The 19161-nt window shown below is 43.5% G+C and overlaps 1 protein-coding gene across 2 annotated transcripts in view; it reads right to left on the bottom strand.

Moving 5' to 3' along the window:
• Positions 1–851: 851 nt before the first annotated feature.
• Positions 852–19161, bottom strand: part of FRMPD4 (FERM and PDZ domain containing 4) — a 711592-nt gene continuing 693282 nt past the window's right edge. Inside the window, exons 13-17 of one of the 2 annotated variants that reach the window (XM_006892369.1) lie at positions 18409–18591; positions 16484–16625; positions 6158–7222; positions 4430–5707; positions 852–2719 (exon numbers count right to left, since the gene is read on the bottom strand). In XM_006892369.1, the coding sequence (XP_006892431.1) occupies positions 2715–2719; positions 4430–5707; positions 6158–7222; positions 16484–16625; positions 18409–18591 (2673 nt within the window). In that variant the 3' untranslated portion in view covers positions 852–2714. The remainder of the gene's footprint in view (positions 2720–4429; positions 5708–6157; positions 7223–16483; positions 16626–18408; positions 18592–19161) is intronic. The other variant, XM_006892368.1, reaches the window with a different exon arrangement.

The following is a 19161-nucleotide window of genomic DNA, read 5'->3' as shown; positions in this document are numbered from 1 at the left end:
GATCCCATGGGAACCTGAAAAGGTGAGATAATGGTGGGCACGGATTAATGGTGATCAATGTAGGGGAATTATACTATGAAACACAACATGAACAGAGAACTGTGTTGAACATAATATATGAATGAAACAGAACGTATATGAATTTTACATGGAAACCAAAATAAAATAAATATTATCAACAAAAATGATTTACAGTCTTGGAAAGCCTTTGAGTAATCTACTTCACCATACAGGGTCACAAGAAGTCAAGAAGTCAGAATCCACTTAGTGGCAGTGGCTTATTATCATTTCTTTAATCCTGGCTGCTATTAGTAGAGTAGCCATATTGCCCTGGTTTCTCTGGAACATTCCTAGTTAGAAATCCTGCCCCAATATTAGGTTGAAGTGTTGGCCTTGGTAGAGTTGACACGCGAAGCCCCATGATGAGAGCTGTGATCTCGGATGTTGCCTTTGCAGGACTATTGAATGTCCCTTTGGGTAATTTTGCAAATCCTTTTAGTTCTCTTATGCTGAAGAGAATTCTGAGTTTCACAGTTGAGTTGAAGGGAAGGATGGAGTCTTTCATTTATGTATTCTGGCCTATAGTCAAAATAGATACCTGCTTTCACCAAGCAATAATTCTGGTATTATTAATTCCTTTCATTTTATATAATCAAATCATGTATAACCCTAGGCATTAGCCTAGAATTGTGCCATCATTTCTTCTGCTCTTCTGTTTGAGTAAATGCTGTGAAGAGCATTTCCGCTGACACAGTAGAATCTACTCTCCACCCTGTTGGTGGTCCCAAAGGAGTAAGACACAATTCAGAATTTGAGGTTTTTTTGAAGAAAGCAACAGATAACCAACCATTATGAGCAAAAACTTGATTTATTTTATATATATATCTCCTCTAGTAAGTCATAATAGCTTCTTGAATTTTAAACCTCTTTTGCTATTTCCAATGCTTAAAAATCATACCTTTAAAACATAATTACTGTTTTATATACATTGTGATTGATGTATTTCTTTTGTCCTTCTAAACATGAATGATATGGTCTCCAAGTGTCCGCTTGGAAAGAAATGGACTAGGGTCATTGATTTTCTCTAACACAGTAGAATTTAAAATTTCACATCATATACCTGGAGTTTCGACTATATGAAAAATAGCCAAATGTCATCACTTTCTTAATATATTTCTTTTACATGTATATATATATGTATAATATAAACAGAATATATCTGATTAGTACATTTCAACATTTCATCAATGTGACTTTTATCTCCTATTTTATATAAAATAACAAAATATACAGACAGAAGAAAGGAGACATCTGTTCATCGTACACATAAAGTAAATCAAAGTTCATGTATGGCTTTGCAAAGGTAGATTATGACGGGACGTTCACACTTTATTTATTTAAAAGCATCTTGAGAGAACGTGTTAGTGTGCTTACGATAGCAGCCATGGTGGTTGAATGTCGCATTGAGAGTCCAACAGTGGGATCCCCAACCGTTTTCCCAGCAGCGACCTCCGCGGCTTTCAGGAGACAAATGTAGTTGATGACCACTTCGTCGATCTTTGCTACAATCTCCTGCCGCTGGCTTTCCGAGTTCACGACTTTAACCAAGCGCATGCAAGCTTCCGTTAGGCAGCAGAGCACTTGGAAGCTGGACGCCATGGCTAGGAGCATCTCCTCTGGGCTTTTCTCGGCCATTGCCATTTTCCTACAGGCACTTCCCAACTGTCTGGATGCGATGGACAACAGTTGCTTGTACTGAGAAAGCGTAAGGTCATACGCTTCTGGGCGCGGCTCCTCCCTCTTCCCCGTGGTTGCCCTGACGAGGCAGAGGAGTTCATTGGCATCATTCTGGGCTGCGAGGAACCCATCGGGCATTGAGTATGTGCTCTCTTTTAGGGCATTTATTCGTGCAATCCGGGCGTCAAAAGCCAGGTTGCTGAAGTCCAAGTCATCTGGGCCACTCAGGTCTTCCTCCCAGGCTTTCAGCACTGAGCCTTTGGACAGCTCTTCTCCTTTCCTGGGAATCTCAACAGCCAGGGATGGGCTGCTTGGCTCTGGCATGGCTTGAGTCATCTGCGGCTGATAGAGGCAAGAGACCCTGCGGGTGACCTCTTCCCCCTCATCGTCCTCATCCCCATCATCATCCTGCCCTCGGTTCAGGAAGCAGTAGCTAAAAGGTCCTCGGCACCTCCAGTTGCTGCCTTCCAGCTTCCGCAAGGGTAATGTCCTGTACAGCTTTGAGTCTTTCTGAGTCACCGGGGACCTTTTATGGGCCTTTCCCTCGACGCTGAAGTGCATCGAGCTTTGGGAAAAACTTTTGGTGAGCTTCTTCCCCAGGGGGAGTTCCACGTGTCTCTCCGAACTGGTCTCTGGTGCTTCCGTGATACCTGGGCACTTGACACTGACCGCACCCGTGACCTTCTCTCGGAGGGGGTCCAGGCCTACAGATCCCAGGAGGGCACTGCTGCTTCGTCTCAGCACCCTCTGGCTAGGTGGTGTCCCGAGGCTTCCTCCTCTCGGGGCCGGTGGCCTCCAGCTCACAGCCCCTCCGTATGCCTGGTTTGCTTGGGAGAAATCATTAGGGTCTTGATTTTCAATTGGCACCTTTGATTCCAAGTGAATGGTTGATGGTAGCAGGATGGGATCAGCTTCAGGATGTTGAGACCAAGCTGAAGGCATGCCTCCTTGTCTCTCCTTCCCAGGCTCTGTCAAAGCTACACTAGGGGGAGTAGAAAAACAGAGAGAATCATTAAGCATCTCCGAGGCGCCCATTCCACCGCATTTGTGCATGACGCCTATCCTTCCCCAGTGGTGCCTTCTAGAAGGGCTGCCTTATGTCAGTGCCTCCGGAGAGCTCACAAAAGCCTTCTCTTTCAAGAAAGGCCAGGAAATACTGAAACCTGTGATTTCTAGACATGCCCTCTTGCTCAAGGAGGCAAGTGAATTTCATTAATTGTCTTGATCCCCGTAAGTACATCTGAAAACACTGCATTATTATTAGAAAACATACATCCTACACGTAGATGATCGCAACATAATTAATATACATCAGTTTCAAGGAGTTAGGTTCATTTCTGTATTGATTACTTTCTCTAAAGATGTTTCCTAGTTTGATGAATGCGAAGAGAACCCCTGGATGTTTTCCCTGGTCCAGGGTTGGAAGTCAAGATGCTAACTCCAGCACTCGACTCTTCTCACAAAAGCTGTCACATAAAGAAAATTACTGTAATCTTTGTAGACGAAGCAAGGGGCCACTTAGGTAAATCATTCTGCATAAAACGTCCTGAATTAACCGGTTTAGAGGAGAAGATGTGATCTAAGCAGTACATGGGTGATATTCACAGGCAGCCTTCCCAAGGCAGCTGTCCTAATCTAGTGGAGCCAGGGGCGGGTTTTCTGAAAGTAATCTAGGTGTGGAAAATGACCAACAGAAGATCTCAGTATCACCTATACTGACCTAACCAACCCAACCCAACCCAATCCAACCCAAGATAAATACACTGCTGCTAATTCCGAGTCATAGGGTAAGAAACTATTGATACAATTAGAAAACATGAAAAGAGTGGCTGCCTTTGCTGTACGAAGGCTGGCAAAGGGCTATGTGCTCACTGGGGGTAGAAGGCTGGTGAGGGCAGGCATAAGGAGCTCTGTTCTTGTTTTCACTTGTGTCTGAACTTTAAGATTTGGGGGGGAATGGAGCACGCCGTCCAAACCTCTCCCACTGGAATATATCAGCTACTTCAGAATTTTCCTCGAAAAGAGTCTTAGAAATTGCACGGAATAGGGCAGACTCTGGAAGGATCCATGCCAGGCGGGCAAGGGAGCTAAGGATCTCTGCCCAACGTCTCCCATCTCCTTCAAACCCTGCTCTGTTATCTGGTGGTCTAGTAAGCGTGTGTGCTGCAATCACAAAGGCACGCGGGCTGGACAGTCTCCTCCCGGGTGATTTCCTGCCTCTGAAAACCCACTGAAGAATCAGCTATGACTCAGTTCCAGCTCGAAACTACACAACCACCACCACCACCACCATCACCTCTCATGAGTGAAAAGGCAAACTTAGAAATTAGAAAGAAATGCAACTCTTTTACTACTCTAAGAGATACAGTGTTCTAAGAGTTGGCCCAAGTGCTGTTCCAAGCCTCCATTTTGAGTTTATAAAGGTCAGGTTGCCCCATCAAATTCTAAAAGCAAACAGAGAGGAAGAGTAAAAAGAGCAAAAGGCATTGTCACTATTGTTCCAGATCTCGAGACTCAGTATTTAAACAGCACTGGGTGACCCAGGATTTCTATTGAGCCCAACTACACTTCGGCAGCCTCTTCTGCTTATCCGACCTTTTGCTGTTCTTTCAGCCTTTGCCTTTTGAGGTGTGTTGTGCATGCGGCTTCCACAGCCCTGGTGTGTAAAGAGCAAGATTCATCACTGCTGTACCTGTGGTTTCCTTAATCTTGGGGAGCCGATGACATCCATCTCGCAAAGTGCCAAACAGGGGTTCGGCATTAATGGCTGTGTGCATCGTAGGCACTGTCATCCGAGGGCACATCCCCTCCGGCTGAGGGTGGACCTCCTTAAACGGGGCTCCGTGGCCCGGGAGGCCCGCGGCTCTCTCCTCTGGGGCCAGGTAGGGGACGCCTTTGCCGGCAGCTTCAGGGATCAGGTGCTTGGCCATGGAGGCGCACAGGGGGGACTCGACGGGCGTGGCGCAGGCGCTGCCACTGCTGCCCGTGCCGCAGCCCGCGTCCACTGAGGAGCCCTGGGAACTCTGCAGCGAAAAGTGGCCCTCGCTCTGCAGCGACGACATCCTCTTGGCCAAGTGGTACTCGCAGAGCCGGGCCACGTTCTCTTCGGCCTCCGGCAGCTTGGGCGGAGGCTCATGGGTGGATGAGTCGGCGTCCTCCGGGTTGCTCATGTCTTGGGCGGAGGATACACAGGCCACTTCAGCTAAGAAGTGGTCCTCTGGGCCGAGCGCGGGGCCTTCAGTGGCCTCGCCAGCCGGAGCCCCTTCCTCCTTCCCTTCGGCCTCCCTGGAAGCTCTTGCAAAGCTTTTCCCTGCGGCTGCTTCCAGGCCAGTCTTCTCGGCCGCCCCTCCGTCGGCGGCCACGTACCATCTTTGGCTGTCCTTGCGAAAGGCAGTTCTCTCCAGGTTAAAAGCGCCGAGGTGTTGGCTGTCCCTGGAGGACACAGTCCCAAACGTCCCTTTGGCGTCCTCCTCTCCCTCGGCTATTTTGGTCCCCTGCTGCTTTTTCCCTGGCACGCTCCCGTTGTGGGGCGCTTTGCCCTCTCCAGTAGCCAGCTTGCTTTTCCTCTTGCTAGTGCAAGAATAGGCCACCGACCCCATGTGCAGTTTGCTGAAATAGTCCGTGACTGACTTGGTCTCCATCGTCTCAGGCTCCATCTCCATGTGGTCCGAGTGAAGGATCTGCTTGGAAGGCACGACTTTGGGGGGGAGGTCGGCCGCTGTGCGAGCCGCCAGGGCATGGGAGGACTTGGGGGGCAAGGCGCCAGGGGGAGGCTTGGAGGCAGGGAACTCCGTCTGCTCTTCGGCCAGGGGGTGGTAGCCTTCGTGGGTGGCCAAGAACATGCGGGCCAGGTTCTCGGACTGCTTCTGCGCCGTGGCCAGCTCCGAACTCTCTGTCATTTCAGAAGAGTTCGTCTCATTGCCCGAGTCTGATGAAGACTCGGGACTGTAGGCCCGCAAGATGGCTACACCTGCAGGCCGTGAAAAACAAGAGGCAGTTAATGGACGGGCACAGGAACTGGGAGACATGGAAGGACATGGGGTTTGTCAGCTTTAAAAAAAGCAAAGGGAAGCATTCCCACTTTACAGAAGGGCTCTGAGTTTATTGCACAAGTTGTTCTGTAAATCGGGGAGGGGGGAGTGCCACATGTTAAAAAGTTAAAAAAAAAAAACAAACCAAACAGCAAAACAAAACATAACAAAAATAGCAACAACAAAAATAAAAATGAAAGGAAAATACAGACACATACAGAAAAAACAACAACCCCAAAACAGACCCTGCGATGGCTGTTTGAGCACATTTATGAAATGGAACAGGTGTGAGGTGGTGGATACCACGGAACAGGATTCCAAGGGCAAGTGGCTTGCAAGGATGACATGAAATGGCTATCACTGAATAAACGTAACAATGGTGAAAGAACCTGAATTGTCACTGGTCTGCTGTTCTTCAGACACGGACAGGGCTTCTAGGGCCTCCAGCGTGGAGACCACGGCACTGTCCAGCCCCTTCTCACACTTGCCCTCTGGGCCTGTGGGCACGGCGTCGATGAGGGACACGGGGATCTCGTCGTTGTGCAGCTCACCGCCTCGCTCCTTGTCCTCGCGGAAGGAGGCTGCCTGGCCCGGAGAGTCCTCCTCGTCGGAACTGTCTCTGAAGCCAGGTGGCGGAGCGGCGATTGCCATGTTCAAGGAGCGTAACAGGAAGTCGTCCTCATTGTCATCGCCCTCCGGAGGGGGCAGGGATGTGAGGTCGATGATGTCGTCACTGGACCCGGCCAGGCTGAGGATGGGCGGCTGGTCCATGTCTCCCACCACGATGTCCTCCTCGCAGCTCACCTCGTCCTCATCCTCAGCATCATCCGTGTTCTCCGCGTAGCAGATGTCATGTAGGAGGGGCTCCTCGATCCCTTCCGCAGCCTCGAAGTTCTTCACGTCGCCTATGTTGGCGTAGACAGAGTTTGCCACCAACTGGATGCTCTCTGCATCCGGAGCGAGGTCCAGGCCCTTCATGTCGTTGGCACTGCTGATGTAGAGGTTCCTCTGCTTCTCCAGCATCTCTGGACTCTCCTGCAACAGTCTTTCATAGCCAAGAGGCGGGGGGCTCAGGCCATCATCCAAGGTGAGGTCTCCAAAGATAAAGGACACTTTAGCTCCTCTGGGAGACTCCTGTGCTTTCTTGAGAGTTTCTGACCCAGAGAGGGTCAACAGAGACCGCTGAGCTAGCCCTCGGTAGTCGGCCTCGCAGGGGACGTCACCCGGCTGGGCCAGCTGTGCAGTCAGTTCCTCCGGGGTGTAGGCACTGTCTATGTACAAGGGCCGGTGGTCTTTGGGACACAAGGTGCCATCTGCAATGTCAACTGTCTTCTGTTTTGCATCGATATACGTTATCTGGGCTTCCTGTTCGCCTTCGCCGATGAAGGTGGTCATCTGGGGTATACAGTTCCAGTCTGGGCCAAGGAGGTTATGCTTCCCTTTGTTCTCAGCTCCTAAAGAGAAAGAATCATGCAAACACATTACTAGGCTGTCTGCTTTCTGAGATAACCTTCTCTCTCTTGCTCTCTTTTTAAATTTAGTGTCTTGTGATATCGCTTGTATAAATATTGTTATTCCGCTTTCCAAATTTGGTACCAAGCTGATTTGGACTTCAGGCACAGCAACCTCTTGACTTTAGCCAAATGGATACTTCATAAAATATAATTGTTATTTGAGAAAATAGAATACCATCTGGGAGGAGGGAAAAAGCGCTTACTCCTACCCAACTTTTGGTTCTATTATTAAAATAAGACTTCATTTATATCTGTGGATGTGAATTACAACATGCCTTTTAAAAATCTTTAAAAGTACGATTTCGATAAGCTATTATTAAAAAAAGAGATTGACCTTTTCTTTGTAAAACAAGAGCTAACATTCTCCACTTTGTGGAAGATGATGGTGGACTTTTTTTGCTCTTTGAGTTAAGAGGTCAAAGGTCCTCATAATTCCCACATTTTTTTAGGAAATGAAAATAAGGCTGTAACGATAACCTCTCTGTTCTGCCTTTTTATGTTCCAGTGGATATAAGTATGTCCATGTGTAAATGTCGGTATATGGGTCTACATGCATAGATATACATTCATAAACACACATAAATATCTTTAAAAATAAAATGCAAAAAGTAGATAGTTTAGAGGGGATATAATTATTGTTTCCATACGTAAACATAGCTATTCATTTGTCCAATTTTTAATTTTTGTTTGTATCATAGGAACTTCTAAAGATTTTTTTTATGGGTCTCATGAAATTAGAATTGCAAAACACTGATTGCAATATTGGTCCTTTGTTTGCTTTTCAGGGGATTTCCAAAGGGAATTCTGATGTTGAGATTTTGCCCTGATATTTAACAAAATGGAGCACTGGGTTGTTCTGCCAATATTATTTTGTAGATTCCAGAGGCAACACTTTGGAGGAAAAGATAATTAGTCATTGCAGCAAATTTTAAGGTCACATCATCTGTTCTCCCATCTGTTCCCTCAAAGTGCCCCTGGCCCAGGTTTAGAGGATACTGACATCAGATGCACATAAGACATATGGAAGAAGTGCAACAAAAATCAGTTTTACCAAAGAGGTTACTGTTGCTGTTGTGTGCTTTCAAAACTGATTCATAGCTTACTCTCCAGTGGGTCTTTAGAGGCTATAAACCACGTGGGAGGAGACTGCCCGTCTTTCCTCCATGGAATAGTGGATTTGAATCACCTGCTTTGGGAGTGGTAGCCAAACTCCTTACCCATTTGGCCCTAGAGCTCCCAGATTATACAGTGTCATGGACTGAATTGTGGCAGCACCCCTCCACCCCAATACATGTTGTGAACCCTAATCACCATCCCTGTGGATGTAGTCTCCTTTGAGAAAAGAGTTTTCATTGTTATTTGTATAAGACTCTATCTGTATGGGGTGTGTTTTAAACCAATTACTCTTGAGATATAAAAGGAGTAATTTAGGTACAGAAGCAAGCAAGAAGAAATGGGGGGAAGCTAGCTGAAATAGGAGAAAAACATATGCCTTGGAGACATCATCAAGGACCAAAGAAGAAAGAGAAAGCTGACATAGCCTTTTCCTAGAGCTGAAATTTGGACTTCCAACCTACTAAAGGATGAGAAAATAAATTTCTGTTCATTAAAGTCACCACTTTTGGTATTTTTTGTTAAAGTTGCACTAAGAAAATAAGATAGCACATAATATTGAGCAGTTAATCCTGGTCACATTTATATTTGGAGAGGGACATCATGCTGGGTAGAGTGGAGGGACAGCGCAGGAGGGGAAGACCCTCTATGAGGTGGATTGATTCAGTGACTGGGGTAATCGGGATGGGTGTATCGGAGGCAATGCGATTGGCGCAGGATAGAGCAGGGTTTAGGGCTGTTGTCCATAGGGTCGCTATGAGTCGCAAACGACTCGATGGCACATAACAACAACAACAACGATATATTTATATATTCATATGCAGAACAGAAAATGCATTCATTTCAAAGACCTTGAGAAACACATCAGCCATATTTGCATCTTGTAATACTTATGCCTTATGGGAGCCTTCCACTGTTTTACTACTAACTGTAGTAGTAAATCCATGATCTGGATCACAGATCATGACTGGTTCTGTCTGTGCACACATGTGTATGCATGTCTGTTGGGAGTGTGGTTGTCGTGGGTAGGGAACATGCTTCAGCAAACTATGCCTATTTCTCTCCCCTTCTTTTTCTACGTTCTCTTTGCTGCTTTAAAGAAATTTGATTTTTACATGTTGATTTTGCATTCTGCCACTTTGCTGAATTGTTCTACTCTGTCCAGCAGCTTTCTGACTCCATCTTTGGAGTTTTCTACACATTGTATCATGTGAGCTACATATGTATAGTTTTACCTACTCTTTGCTGATTTGGAGACCTCATTTCTTGATCTTATTAGTCTTGTCTTACTGGATTGCCAATATAATACTGAATAGAAGTGGTGACAGTGGGCATCCTAATTTGGTCCCTATTTGCAAATGAGAATGCCTTTAAACTGTCTCCATTACAGATGAGGTTAGCTATTGGCTTAAAGTATATGCTCTTAACTATGTGGAGGAAATGACCCTCTATTCCTGTTTTTTTTGAGCTTTCTAATCAGAAAAGGGTGTTGGATTTTGTCAAAGCCTTTTCTGAATCAATTGGGATGATCATGTGGTTTTGTCCTTTCTTTTAGTGATGTGGTGGATTACACTGATTATTTTTCTTAGGTTGAGCCATCCTTACATACCGGTTATGAATCCCACTTGATCATGGTGAATAATTCTTTCGATAAACTGTTGGATTCTACTGGTTAGGATTTTGATAAGGGTTTTTGCATCTATGTTCATTATATAGGGATACTGACCTATAGTTCTGGTTTTGGTGGTCTCTTTACCTGGCTTTGGTATCAGGATTACGTTTGGTACATAGAATAAATTTAGGAGTGTTCCTTCTTTTCCATTTTCTTCAATAATTTAAGTAGGTCTGGTGATAGTTCTTGGTGAATGTTTGGTAGAACTCATCTGTAAAACCATCTGACCTAGGGTTTGGGGTTTTTGTTGTTTGTTTGTGAGTTTTCTTAAGACTTGCTAGAGTTCTTTTGTGATAGGTCTGCTCAAATATTCCATTTCAGTCTGTGTTAGTTTGGGTAACATATGAATGTCTGAGAATTTGACAATTTCTTCTAGATTTTCAAATTTGTTGGAGTGTATCTTTTATACCATTCCAATATCACCCTTCTTATTTGGGTTGGTTCTGTTGTGACATCTTCCTTTTATTTTAAATTTTATTATTTTTTGTGTGTGTACCATCAAAACAGATCTGACTGGTACAGGAGGAGATTGCCCCTCCTTCTCCAGCAGAGCATCTGGTGGATTAGAACCGTGTACCTCTGGGATGGCAGAGCTCCCCCCCTATCACTTCTTATTTATTTGTATTATAGCTTTCTTTTCCTTTGTTAAGTTTGCCAGTGGCTTGTCAACTTTGTTGACCTTTTTGAAGAACCAACTTCTGGTTTTGTGGACAGTTTCAATTGTTCTTCTATTTTCTATTTCATTTATTTATGCCCATCTTTTTATAATTTACTTTTTTGTAGAGGTTGTGGGGTTTGCTTGCTGTTCTTTTTTTATTTGCTGGAAATGTTGATTTTCATTCTTTTATCCCTTTTGATGTGTTTGCTTGTTGCTCTGAGAACTACTTTTGCTGGATTCCAGAAGTTTTGGTATGTTGTATTTTCATTCTCATTTATGTCTAGAAATGTTTCAATTTCAGTTTTTATTTCTTCTATCACCCAACAGTGATTGATGAGGTTGTTATTTAGCTTCCAAGTGCATGGTTTTATCTCCTTTTTCCTCTTGCTGTTTCTAACTTGATAGCATTGTCATCTGAGAAGATGTTTTGTAGTATTTCAATGTTTTTGTATTTATTGAGGCTTGCTCTATGTCCTAACATATGGTCTATTTTGGAGTATGTTGCATACACATAGAAGATAAACGTTTATTGAGCTTTTGTTTGGTGCTCTCTTTAGGTCTATAAAGTTGGTTAATTGTGTAGTTTACTTTTGGCTCTTTGATGAGTAACTTTTTAGTCTTCCGGTCTTTCATTAAAAGTGGTGTGTTGAAGTCTCCTACTGCTCTTGTGATGCTATTTCTGTCTTCAAGTCTATTAAAGTTTGTTTTGTGGATTTTGCTGCTTTCATGTGGTGCACAGATAGAAAGGTTATAGCCTCTTGCTCTATTGACCCTGTAAGCATTATATAGTGTTCCATCTTGTTTCTTGTACTGGTTTTTACCCTAAAGTCTATTTAATCTGAGCTTAGAGTTGCTACTCCTGCCTTTTTGTTGTTGTTGTTGTTGCCATTTCCTGGGTATTCTTTTTTCCATCCTTTGATTTTTAGTTAATCCTTATCTTCACTTCTTAAATATATCTCTTGCAGGCAGCATATTGATGGGTTTCACATTTTTAAGCAGCCTGCTACTCTTTTTCTCTTAACTGGTTGGTGCATTTAAGTCATTCACATTCAGTGTGATTATTGACAGGCTAGGTTTTATTACTGTCATTTTGCTGAGCTCTTTTTTTGTGTTGTTAGTTACTTTTACTTATCTACTTTTGTGTCCTATCTGTGTGGAAGATTTCTTTCAATAATTACTTCAAAGTTGATTGGTCTTATTTTCACAAGTTCCTTTAGTTCATGCTTTTCTTAGACTGTCCTAATTTCTCCATCATATTTGATGCACAGTTTTTCAGGATACAGGATTCTCAGGAGGTAGTTGTTTTCTTTCAAAATCGTTAATATGTCATCCCATTGTCTTCTTGCTTGGATGGTTTCTGCTGAGAAATTGCTAATTAATCTTAGTGGCTTTCCTTTGTAGGCAATTCTTCATTTCTCTGGAGTAGCTTTTAGAATACTTTCCTAGTCTTTTATTTTGTAGAATTGGACTTTGCTATCTTGATGTTTTCCTCTTAGGGGTTTTCTCAGCTTCTTTGGATGTATATTTTCTCATTTTTCATTATACATCTTTCACCATTTTCTTGGTTCTTCTTCTTCTTCTTCCTCCTCCTCCTCTTCTTCTTGTTCTGGGTTTCCAATTACTTGGATGTTTTCTTTTAATGGTATCCCAAATGATTCTTGTATTTTCTTCATTTTCCTCCCTTCTTGGTTTCTATCTTTTCCTCCAGCTGGATGATACAAGGGATCTATCTTCTGCCTCACTAATTCTATGTTCCATCTCTTAAATTCTGCTCTTCTGCCCCCCCCCCCAACCTGCTGGCAGCATCTGAGATCTTGGTCTAGTTATTCTGGATCACAGTCCCTTGCTTTTCTATGATTTCTAATACTTTGCTGGTTCTGTCCGGTTTGTCTTATATACATATTTTTTTTTAAGTTCTTCTAGAGGTTTGCTTGTGCACTCCTTCAGTTCATTTTGGTTTTTTATCCTATTTTGGGATAATACATAATCATTATTTTTCTGAACTCATTGTCAGAGACTTCCATCAGCTTTTCATCTTCTGGAAGATATGCTGACTCTGCTTTTTGATGATTTTTTTTTAGGTGATATCTTATTTTTTGGTGGAGACTGACGTGGTGTTCTGCTGCTTCTGGAACATTATGGTGGTATTGTTATTACAAATTTTACAGTTTTCAAAAAAATCTCTTTTCTTTTGGCATCTTTTTGATGCCTCATGGCATGCCTGTGGGTATGATTTATAATGTAAGAAGTAGCTGACATACCAAGCTGGCTCTCCAATGTTGGAGTCCACTTTCAAGGACAAAGGAGAGGCTTCTTTTATAGAGGAAGGAAGATCCAATCGTCGAAGGAAACAGCTTAGAAACCTGTTTCCTGACTGCAATTTTCTCAGCTTATTTGCTTGGGCAGGGCCTATGAAGGTCATCTGCGGGAAGGTGGCTCATGGCGTGTTGCACTGTTGCTCCTGGCCATGCTGGGGTCGCAGGGGGTGAGAATAAATTTCTGTTCTCTTTAGCCACCAATTTGTTACAATTTGTTAGGGTAGCCACAGGAGACACTACTACAATGGAAGTGGCTAAGTTCCAATAAAACTCTATTTCCAAAACCAGAATCTGGTCAAGTTTGGTAACTCTTGGTCAGACCAACAGGAATATGAAACAGACCAGCTGGCTAAAAGTTGCATATACATGTAGAACTGAGTATTCAAAGTGCTGGAAAGGGCCAGAAAGGCAATTTTCAAGAAAGAAATGAAGAAATAGGATCTACGACTAAGGTTTATGATTAATTTGAGACAAGAAGATCATACACTCTCAATCTTGGGAACCAACCAGAAGAGTATGCTCCTGTGTTTTTCACATATAAGAATTTTTTTTATGTACAGAGCATCAACACATACGATGTGAATAAAACACACAGTAAACTAGCTTGTGAGAAGTTGTGCTCTGACCAAAATAGAAAAAGCATCAATTATCTGCAGAAAATGTAGTAATTTGACTTTTTTGGAATGATTTTGGGGCCACTGAAGGATGTGGGTTAGATACTGGGTTCTATCTAGACTGTGATCCAATCTCCCTCTAGAACAGTGTTGGAGGAGAGAATGGACTGGCTGCACTAGTTTCTCCATTTCTTGGGTCTCAGGAGATCCTTTGGGAGCTCTTGTAAAGATGACAGGATTTTCAGCCATTACAGGATGCTACAGCATCCTGCTTTCATCTGGGCTGCTTTCATTCTATAGGCTTCTTATTGTTGTCATTTTTTTTAAAATGTGTGTACCGTCAAATTGGATCTGACTGGTACAGGAGGCGCTTGTTCCACCGTCTTCAGCAGAGCATCTGGTGGATTTGAACCGCGCACCTCTGGGATTGCAGTGCAGTTTCCTGCCACTAGGCCACCAGAGCTCGCCTCTATAGGCTTCTTTCATCTCCACTCTGTGCTCCTTCTTGCTCTCCCTTTCTCTCGGAGGTGGAAGAAGTATTTGGAACATTCTTCATCCTTGCTTAAAGCTTGGAGGAATTCTTGAGACTCGGAAGGTTTAGTCTTTCCTCATGGCAATTAGATTTCCCTCAGTAAGTTTTCATGGAAGAATGACGGGCAATCTCCTCCTGTGCAGTTTATAGCTTCTGAAAACTCGCTGCAGGGTTCTACTCCACAGCAGTGAGTTAAACTAAGTTTGGTCTTTTACCGGTTATTTTGTTTTGGTTTTAAGATAAACAGTATTTTATATTCATTCAATCATTTACAGACATTTTGTTTTAAAGCATTAATTGTAATTGATTAACAAAATTATAATTGATTAACAAAATTAATAGGTTGCAATGTCAAACCCTTATTGTATACTACCTTTTCATTCATGCAACTTAGCTGTTTATTACTTTTTATTAAATTGTTTTATTAACTATTACATTTTGAGTCCTTATAAATTGGACATAACTGAGGCCCTATTTCTGTAACCAGTTTTAGAATGTAAGTTTGGCTTTCTTTACTCACCTATCCCCATGAATGCTAACAATTCACAGGGAAAAGTTCTTGTTTTCAAGATCTAGGCTAATATTTAGAAATAGGAAGTAAAAACTGGATTTTCCTGTGGAAAAAGAATGTGTCAAATTGCTAAACTGTCCTTTGAGATTTCAAAGGCCAGTGCTACATCACTCTGTATCTCCCAGTTCAAACAGAACATGAGATCACGGACATTCCTAAGCCCAGCCCACGCTCCTTGCCTTGTCTTTTCTCTCCCAGGGTCTTCCCCCCCCCCCCCCGCATGTTCTAGTTTTCTTTACTTTGTTTCTGGTACCTTCATTCTTGATTTTTTCCCACCACCATTCTTAATTAACAACTATGAATACATTTTTATTGCAGATTATTTGATAATTGCCAATTACTGAAGTGCTGGGAATTGTTTTAGGTGCTGTGCATGGAAATTTTCTAACTTGTACCTTGCAAGCAAGGTTGTTAATCTCCATTTTACAGATAAGAAAACTTAACCTTAGGGACCTCGGGGTGTGTGTGTGGGGGGGAAGTAGTTTAAGGTCCAGTGATACTAATTGCCAGAGGCTAGACTGAATCTTAGATTTATCTAACTCAAAAGTCAGAGCTGACTTCTACTTCACTTCTTCCATTTCCTTCTTACTCTCTCAGTTCCATTTTCTGATGACTGTAATGGCTTTAACTTAACTAGCCATAATTCTACAGTATGTATGTGTTCCTACCTTATAAGAAAACCATTGCCATTGAGTTGATTCTGACTCATCTGACCTGGAGGACAGAGTAAAATTGCCCATAGGACTTCCCAAGAAGCAGACGGCCACATCTTTTTCCTGGTGGGTGGGTTTTACTGGCTGAATGTTTTGACTAGCCACCAAGTGATTCAATCACTGTACCACCGGAGCTTCTTATGTGTACCTACATACATTTTTGTTTTGTATTAAGTTTAAGAGAAAGAATTCTCCTTCCCTTCTTTTTCCTTCTCCTTTTGTCCTCTCTTTAGAAACAAAGATGATTAACATTTGTTACGATTCTGATTCGTTTTCTTTAAAATTATCGGTGGGAGCAAGATTGTCATATCTTAAGGAGTCACTGGTCTGCCTTGAATACGGCTCCTCCCTCTTTGCTTCCCATCATATTCCTGACCTGTCCCCTGTAGACAGAACAAGATGTTCCAACACTGAACAAAAAGTAACAACCTTAGAACAAATGAAAACTAGCTTCCCTGGAAGAAATGACCAATTTAATCAGTCATGTGCTCCTCCCCATTACTGTGCGGCTGTTTGTTCTGTCAAGTGACTGAAGGGAATCATCTGATGCCTTGGCCATTGTGACATTGCTCCTGCCAAAGCAAGATGGCTGCGGGGTGGAGGACTTCTCCGCTAAAACATCCAAGTCCAAGCACGAGCAATATCTCCTTTCTCCTATTGGAAGGATCTGGAAAGAAGTTCTGGCCGCAGGGGTAGGTGCTCAGGTGGCCTAGCTTCGGGTACAAAGGCACAAGCTTTTGGAGTCAGTACACTCCCGGTCATCTCCTCGTGACTTCCCTGTGGGAAGTCAGCAATTTCCCTTTTAAAAATTATGTTCCATTACAACAAATATTTGATGGCTTCTGTGTTACATTTTGGACCCTAGATCTTTTGGGGATGCAGTCTGAAACTTGAAGAAAAATTATTTCCTATTCTTTCCATTTCCAAGTTATTTCTACTCTTTCCTATTTATTGCTTTCCACTGGGGTGTGAGAGAGGGGTGATTGCTTTACTGGCTCAGGGGAAGATACCTGTTTCCTGGGTCCCTGTATTGTTCTTCTTGTTAGCCATGTTAAATATCGATCTTCTGGAATCCACAAGGAGTCGGTAATATCCTGCTGTCAGGCAGGCCAAGTTCATGGCATCTGATGGTTCCATCAGGAGGGTGATGGGCTACACACAAAAAAGAATGTTTTGGTTAAAAGCATCCACCCATCCTTATCAACCTCCCTCAAATGTCAACAGCTGCATTTATGCTTATGAAATCCAAACAAAGGAAGCTATTGGGCAAATACCTCACTGGAGAACTATATGTGAGGGCTAAAAGCCAGACATGACTCAGAACACTTTACTAGAAAGACATTAAGGAGACACCATTTTGAAAGCCTGACATTTTAAATCTCTTTCAAGTCATATTAGAATAAGGGGGGGGCAACCCCCAAAAAAACCCACAACCCAAATATAAATTGAAAAAAGTTTGGCTAACTCTCAAATAGTTATCATTTTAAAGAATGGTAGTTAAAAAAATTCATTGTAAAAAAATTTAAAAAAATTCATTGTTGGATATGAACTTATAATCTGAAGAAGGCAGGAAGATTAAGTTTGGAGCTCACAGTGAAAATTAGTGTTGAAGAGAAGTAAAAATCAAGTGGAAATTGCTGCTATGACTAAACTAACAGGGTCAAAACGGTTCAGAAAGATGTTTTAAAGCTGTCAATTTACAGGAAGGTAAAACAGAGATGGAAGAAGAGAAGCCTGTTAAACGTTCTGTAGGTAATGCGGTCATCATGTAATTGAACATGATCTTGGGAATGTGGCGATGGAGGTGTTTGATTGAAGCAATTATTTCCATTCAGTTAGGGATGCTTTTGTTGATGTGCTCTTCTTTAAAAAGCAAGACAGTGAGGGAGAGACATGGAAGTCTCTCAAGCAAGAGAAACCACGAGACAACAGGTCTCTTGTTTTCACTCCCAGGTGCAGGGCACTGGCCAAGTTTAACATCAAACCTGGTAGACTCTAACTACCTATCCCAAACCTCTGGATGGACTTGAACCACCTTCTCAGTGAGCAGCTGAGAACACTTGTTTACATCATCTGGGAACTCTAGTGACAAGACTGTTGTATGTACCACTGAGTCAGAACCGACTCATAGCTGACCCTCCAGCAGGTTTTCAGAGGCAGTAAATGGCACGGAAGGAGATCCTTCTCCCTCGGAGCTGAGAAAACAAGCCTAAAATAATCAGTGTTTGCTCGAGGATAAATCTGTATGGACCAAATCAAACAGAAGGAAATGGGAATTCTAAAGAGAGTTCACCCACCAACTCAATCCTGGGTCCGATTCACAGTAAACCTCCATCAGTTTCAGAAGCTGGAAACTGAAATGGGAAGAGCCTCGCCAACCTTCCTCCTCCAGTGCTGCTGGTGGATTTGAACTGTCGGACACACGGAGCCTTTGAGTTAGCTGCTCAACTCTCTGCAAGAACTCTCTGGATGAGACTCTCATATCGTAGAAAGTTAGTTAGGGAAAATCTCCCCTCCTCTCACTCTGTAAGGAGTTGGGCCAATAACCCAAAGGCGCACGGTTCAACTCCACCAGCTGCTCCATGGGAGAAAGCTGGGCAATCTCCTCCTGTGCAATTTACAGCCTCTGAAAACCTGCTGGAGGGTCAGCTGTGAGTCGGTTCTGATTTACCAGTACATAACCACAGCACATCTATACATATACAAGCATCCTAGAGCCATAGGGACCTTAGAAATGTCCAAAATTAGCTTTTATTGTGTAAATGCAGATACTGCACCCAGAGAAGTGTAGTAAACTGCAAACCACACAGCTACTTCGTGAGGACTAGGGCCCTCGGACCAGACTTGGATCCATCTTGCAATTTCACCTGCTTTATGGACATCAGCAATATTATCAGAAATAGGCTTGTCATGTGTCACGGCCCCAAAATCTTACCTTTACATCTAGCACATGGAGCTCCACCCTCACCAAGTTCTCCTCTTCCGTAAACATTTCGATTCTGTTGACGTGGCTGAAGTCAGCCAGAAGAGCCACCAGATTGGTTTTAGTGTTGATGACGTGGCTGATGCCGTACCGGGGCCCAACCAGGAGAGTCACTTCTGAGCGCTTTTCTGCCTGCTGGGAAAGGGCCATGGGCAAAAGATGAGCAGACTGGACCTCTGACCTTAGACCCATGCAAACTTGGCCCAGAGAGCCTGTTCTCTTAAGATCTGCACTTTCGTGATCACGTCTCTGTGGGTTTAGTTTGCTGTTGTTGAGAGCTGACGAGTCGATTCCCACTCACTCACAGGGACTCTATAGGACAGAGGAGCGCTGACCCCTGTGACTCCCTAGCCTGAGAGTCGTGTTGTCAGGAAGGAAAGGTGGAGGGTCACAGACAGAGGAGAAGACTGTCAACAAGAGAGACTGAAGGAGTGACAGTAATAGAGTGGGCTCGAGGATGAGCGAGATTGTGAGGACAGGGCAAGATTCAGATCCCTGTTGTTCACAGGGTCGTCATGAGTTGCAGTTGAATCAGTGTCAGCCAACAACAACAACAGCAACTTTTTCTTGGAGTAGCTTGTCAGGACATTTCTCTGGCAGAGGCACTGGGGTGACTTGGAATGAGTGCCCTTTGGGTTAGCAGCTGATTGCTGTGTTACTAGGGGGCCTATTATACGGTGCTAAGGGCTTGGAACCAGCTCATTC

This window comes from Elephantulus edwardii, unplaced genomic scaffold, assembly GCF_000299155.1.
Source record: "Elephantulus edwardii isolate Elephantulus edwardi_28Jun2011 unplaced genomic scaffold, EleEdw1.0 scaffold00115, whole genome shotgun sequence".
Taxonomy (NCBI): Eukaryota; Metazoa; Chordata; class Mammalia; order Macroscelidea; family Macroscelididae; genus Elephantulus; species Elephantulus edwardii.
Note: the sequence above shows the minus strand (reverse complement) of the source record. Positions and strands in the feature narration are given on the sequence as shown.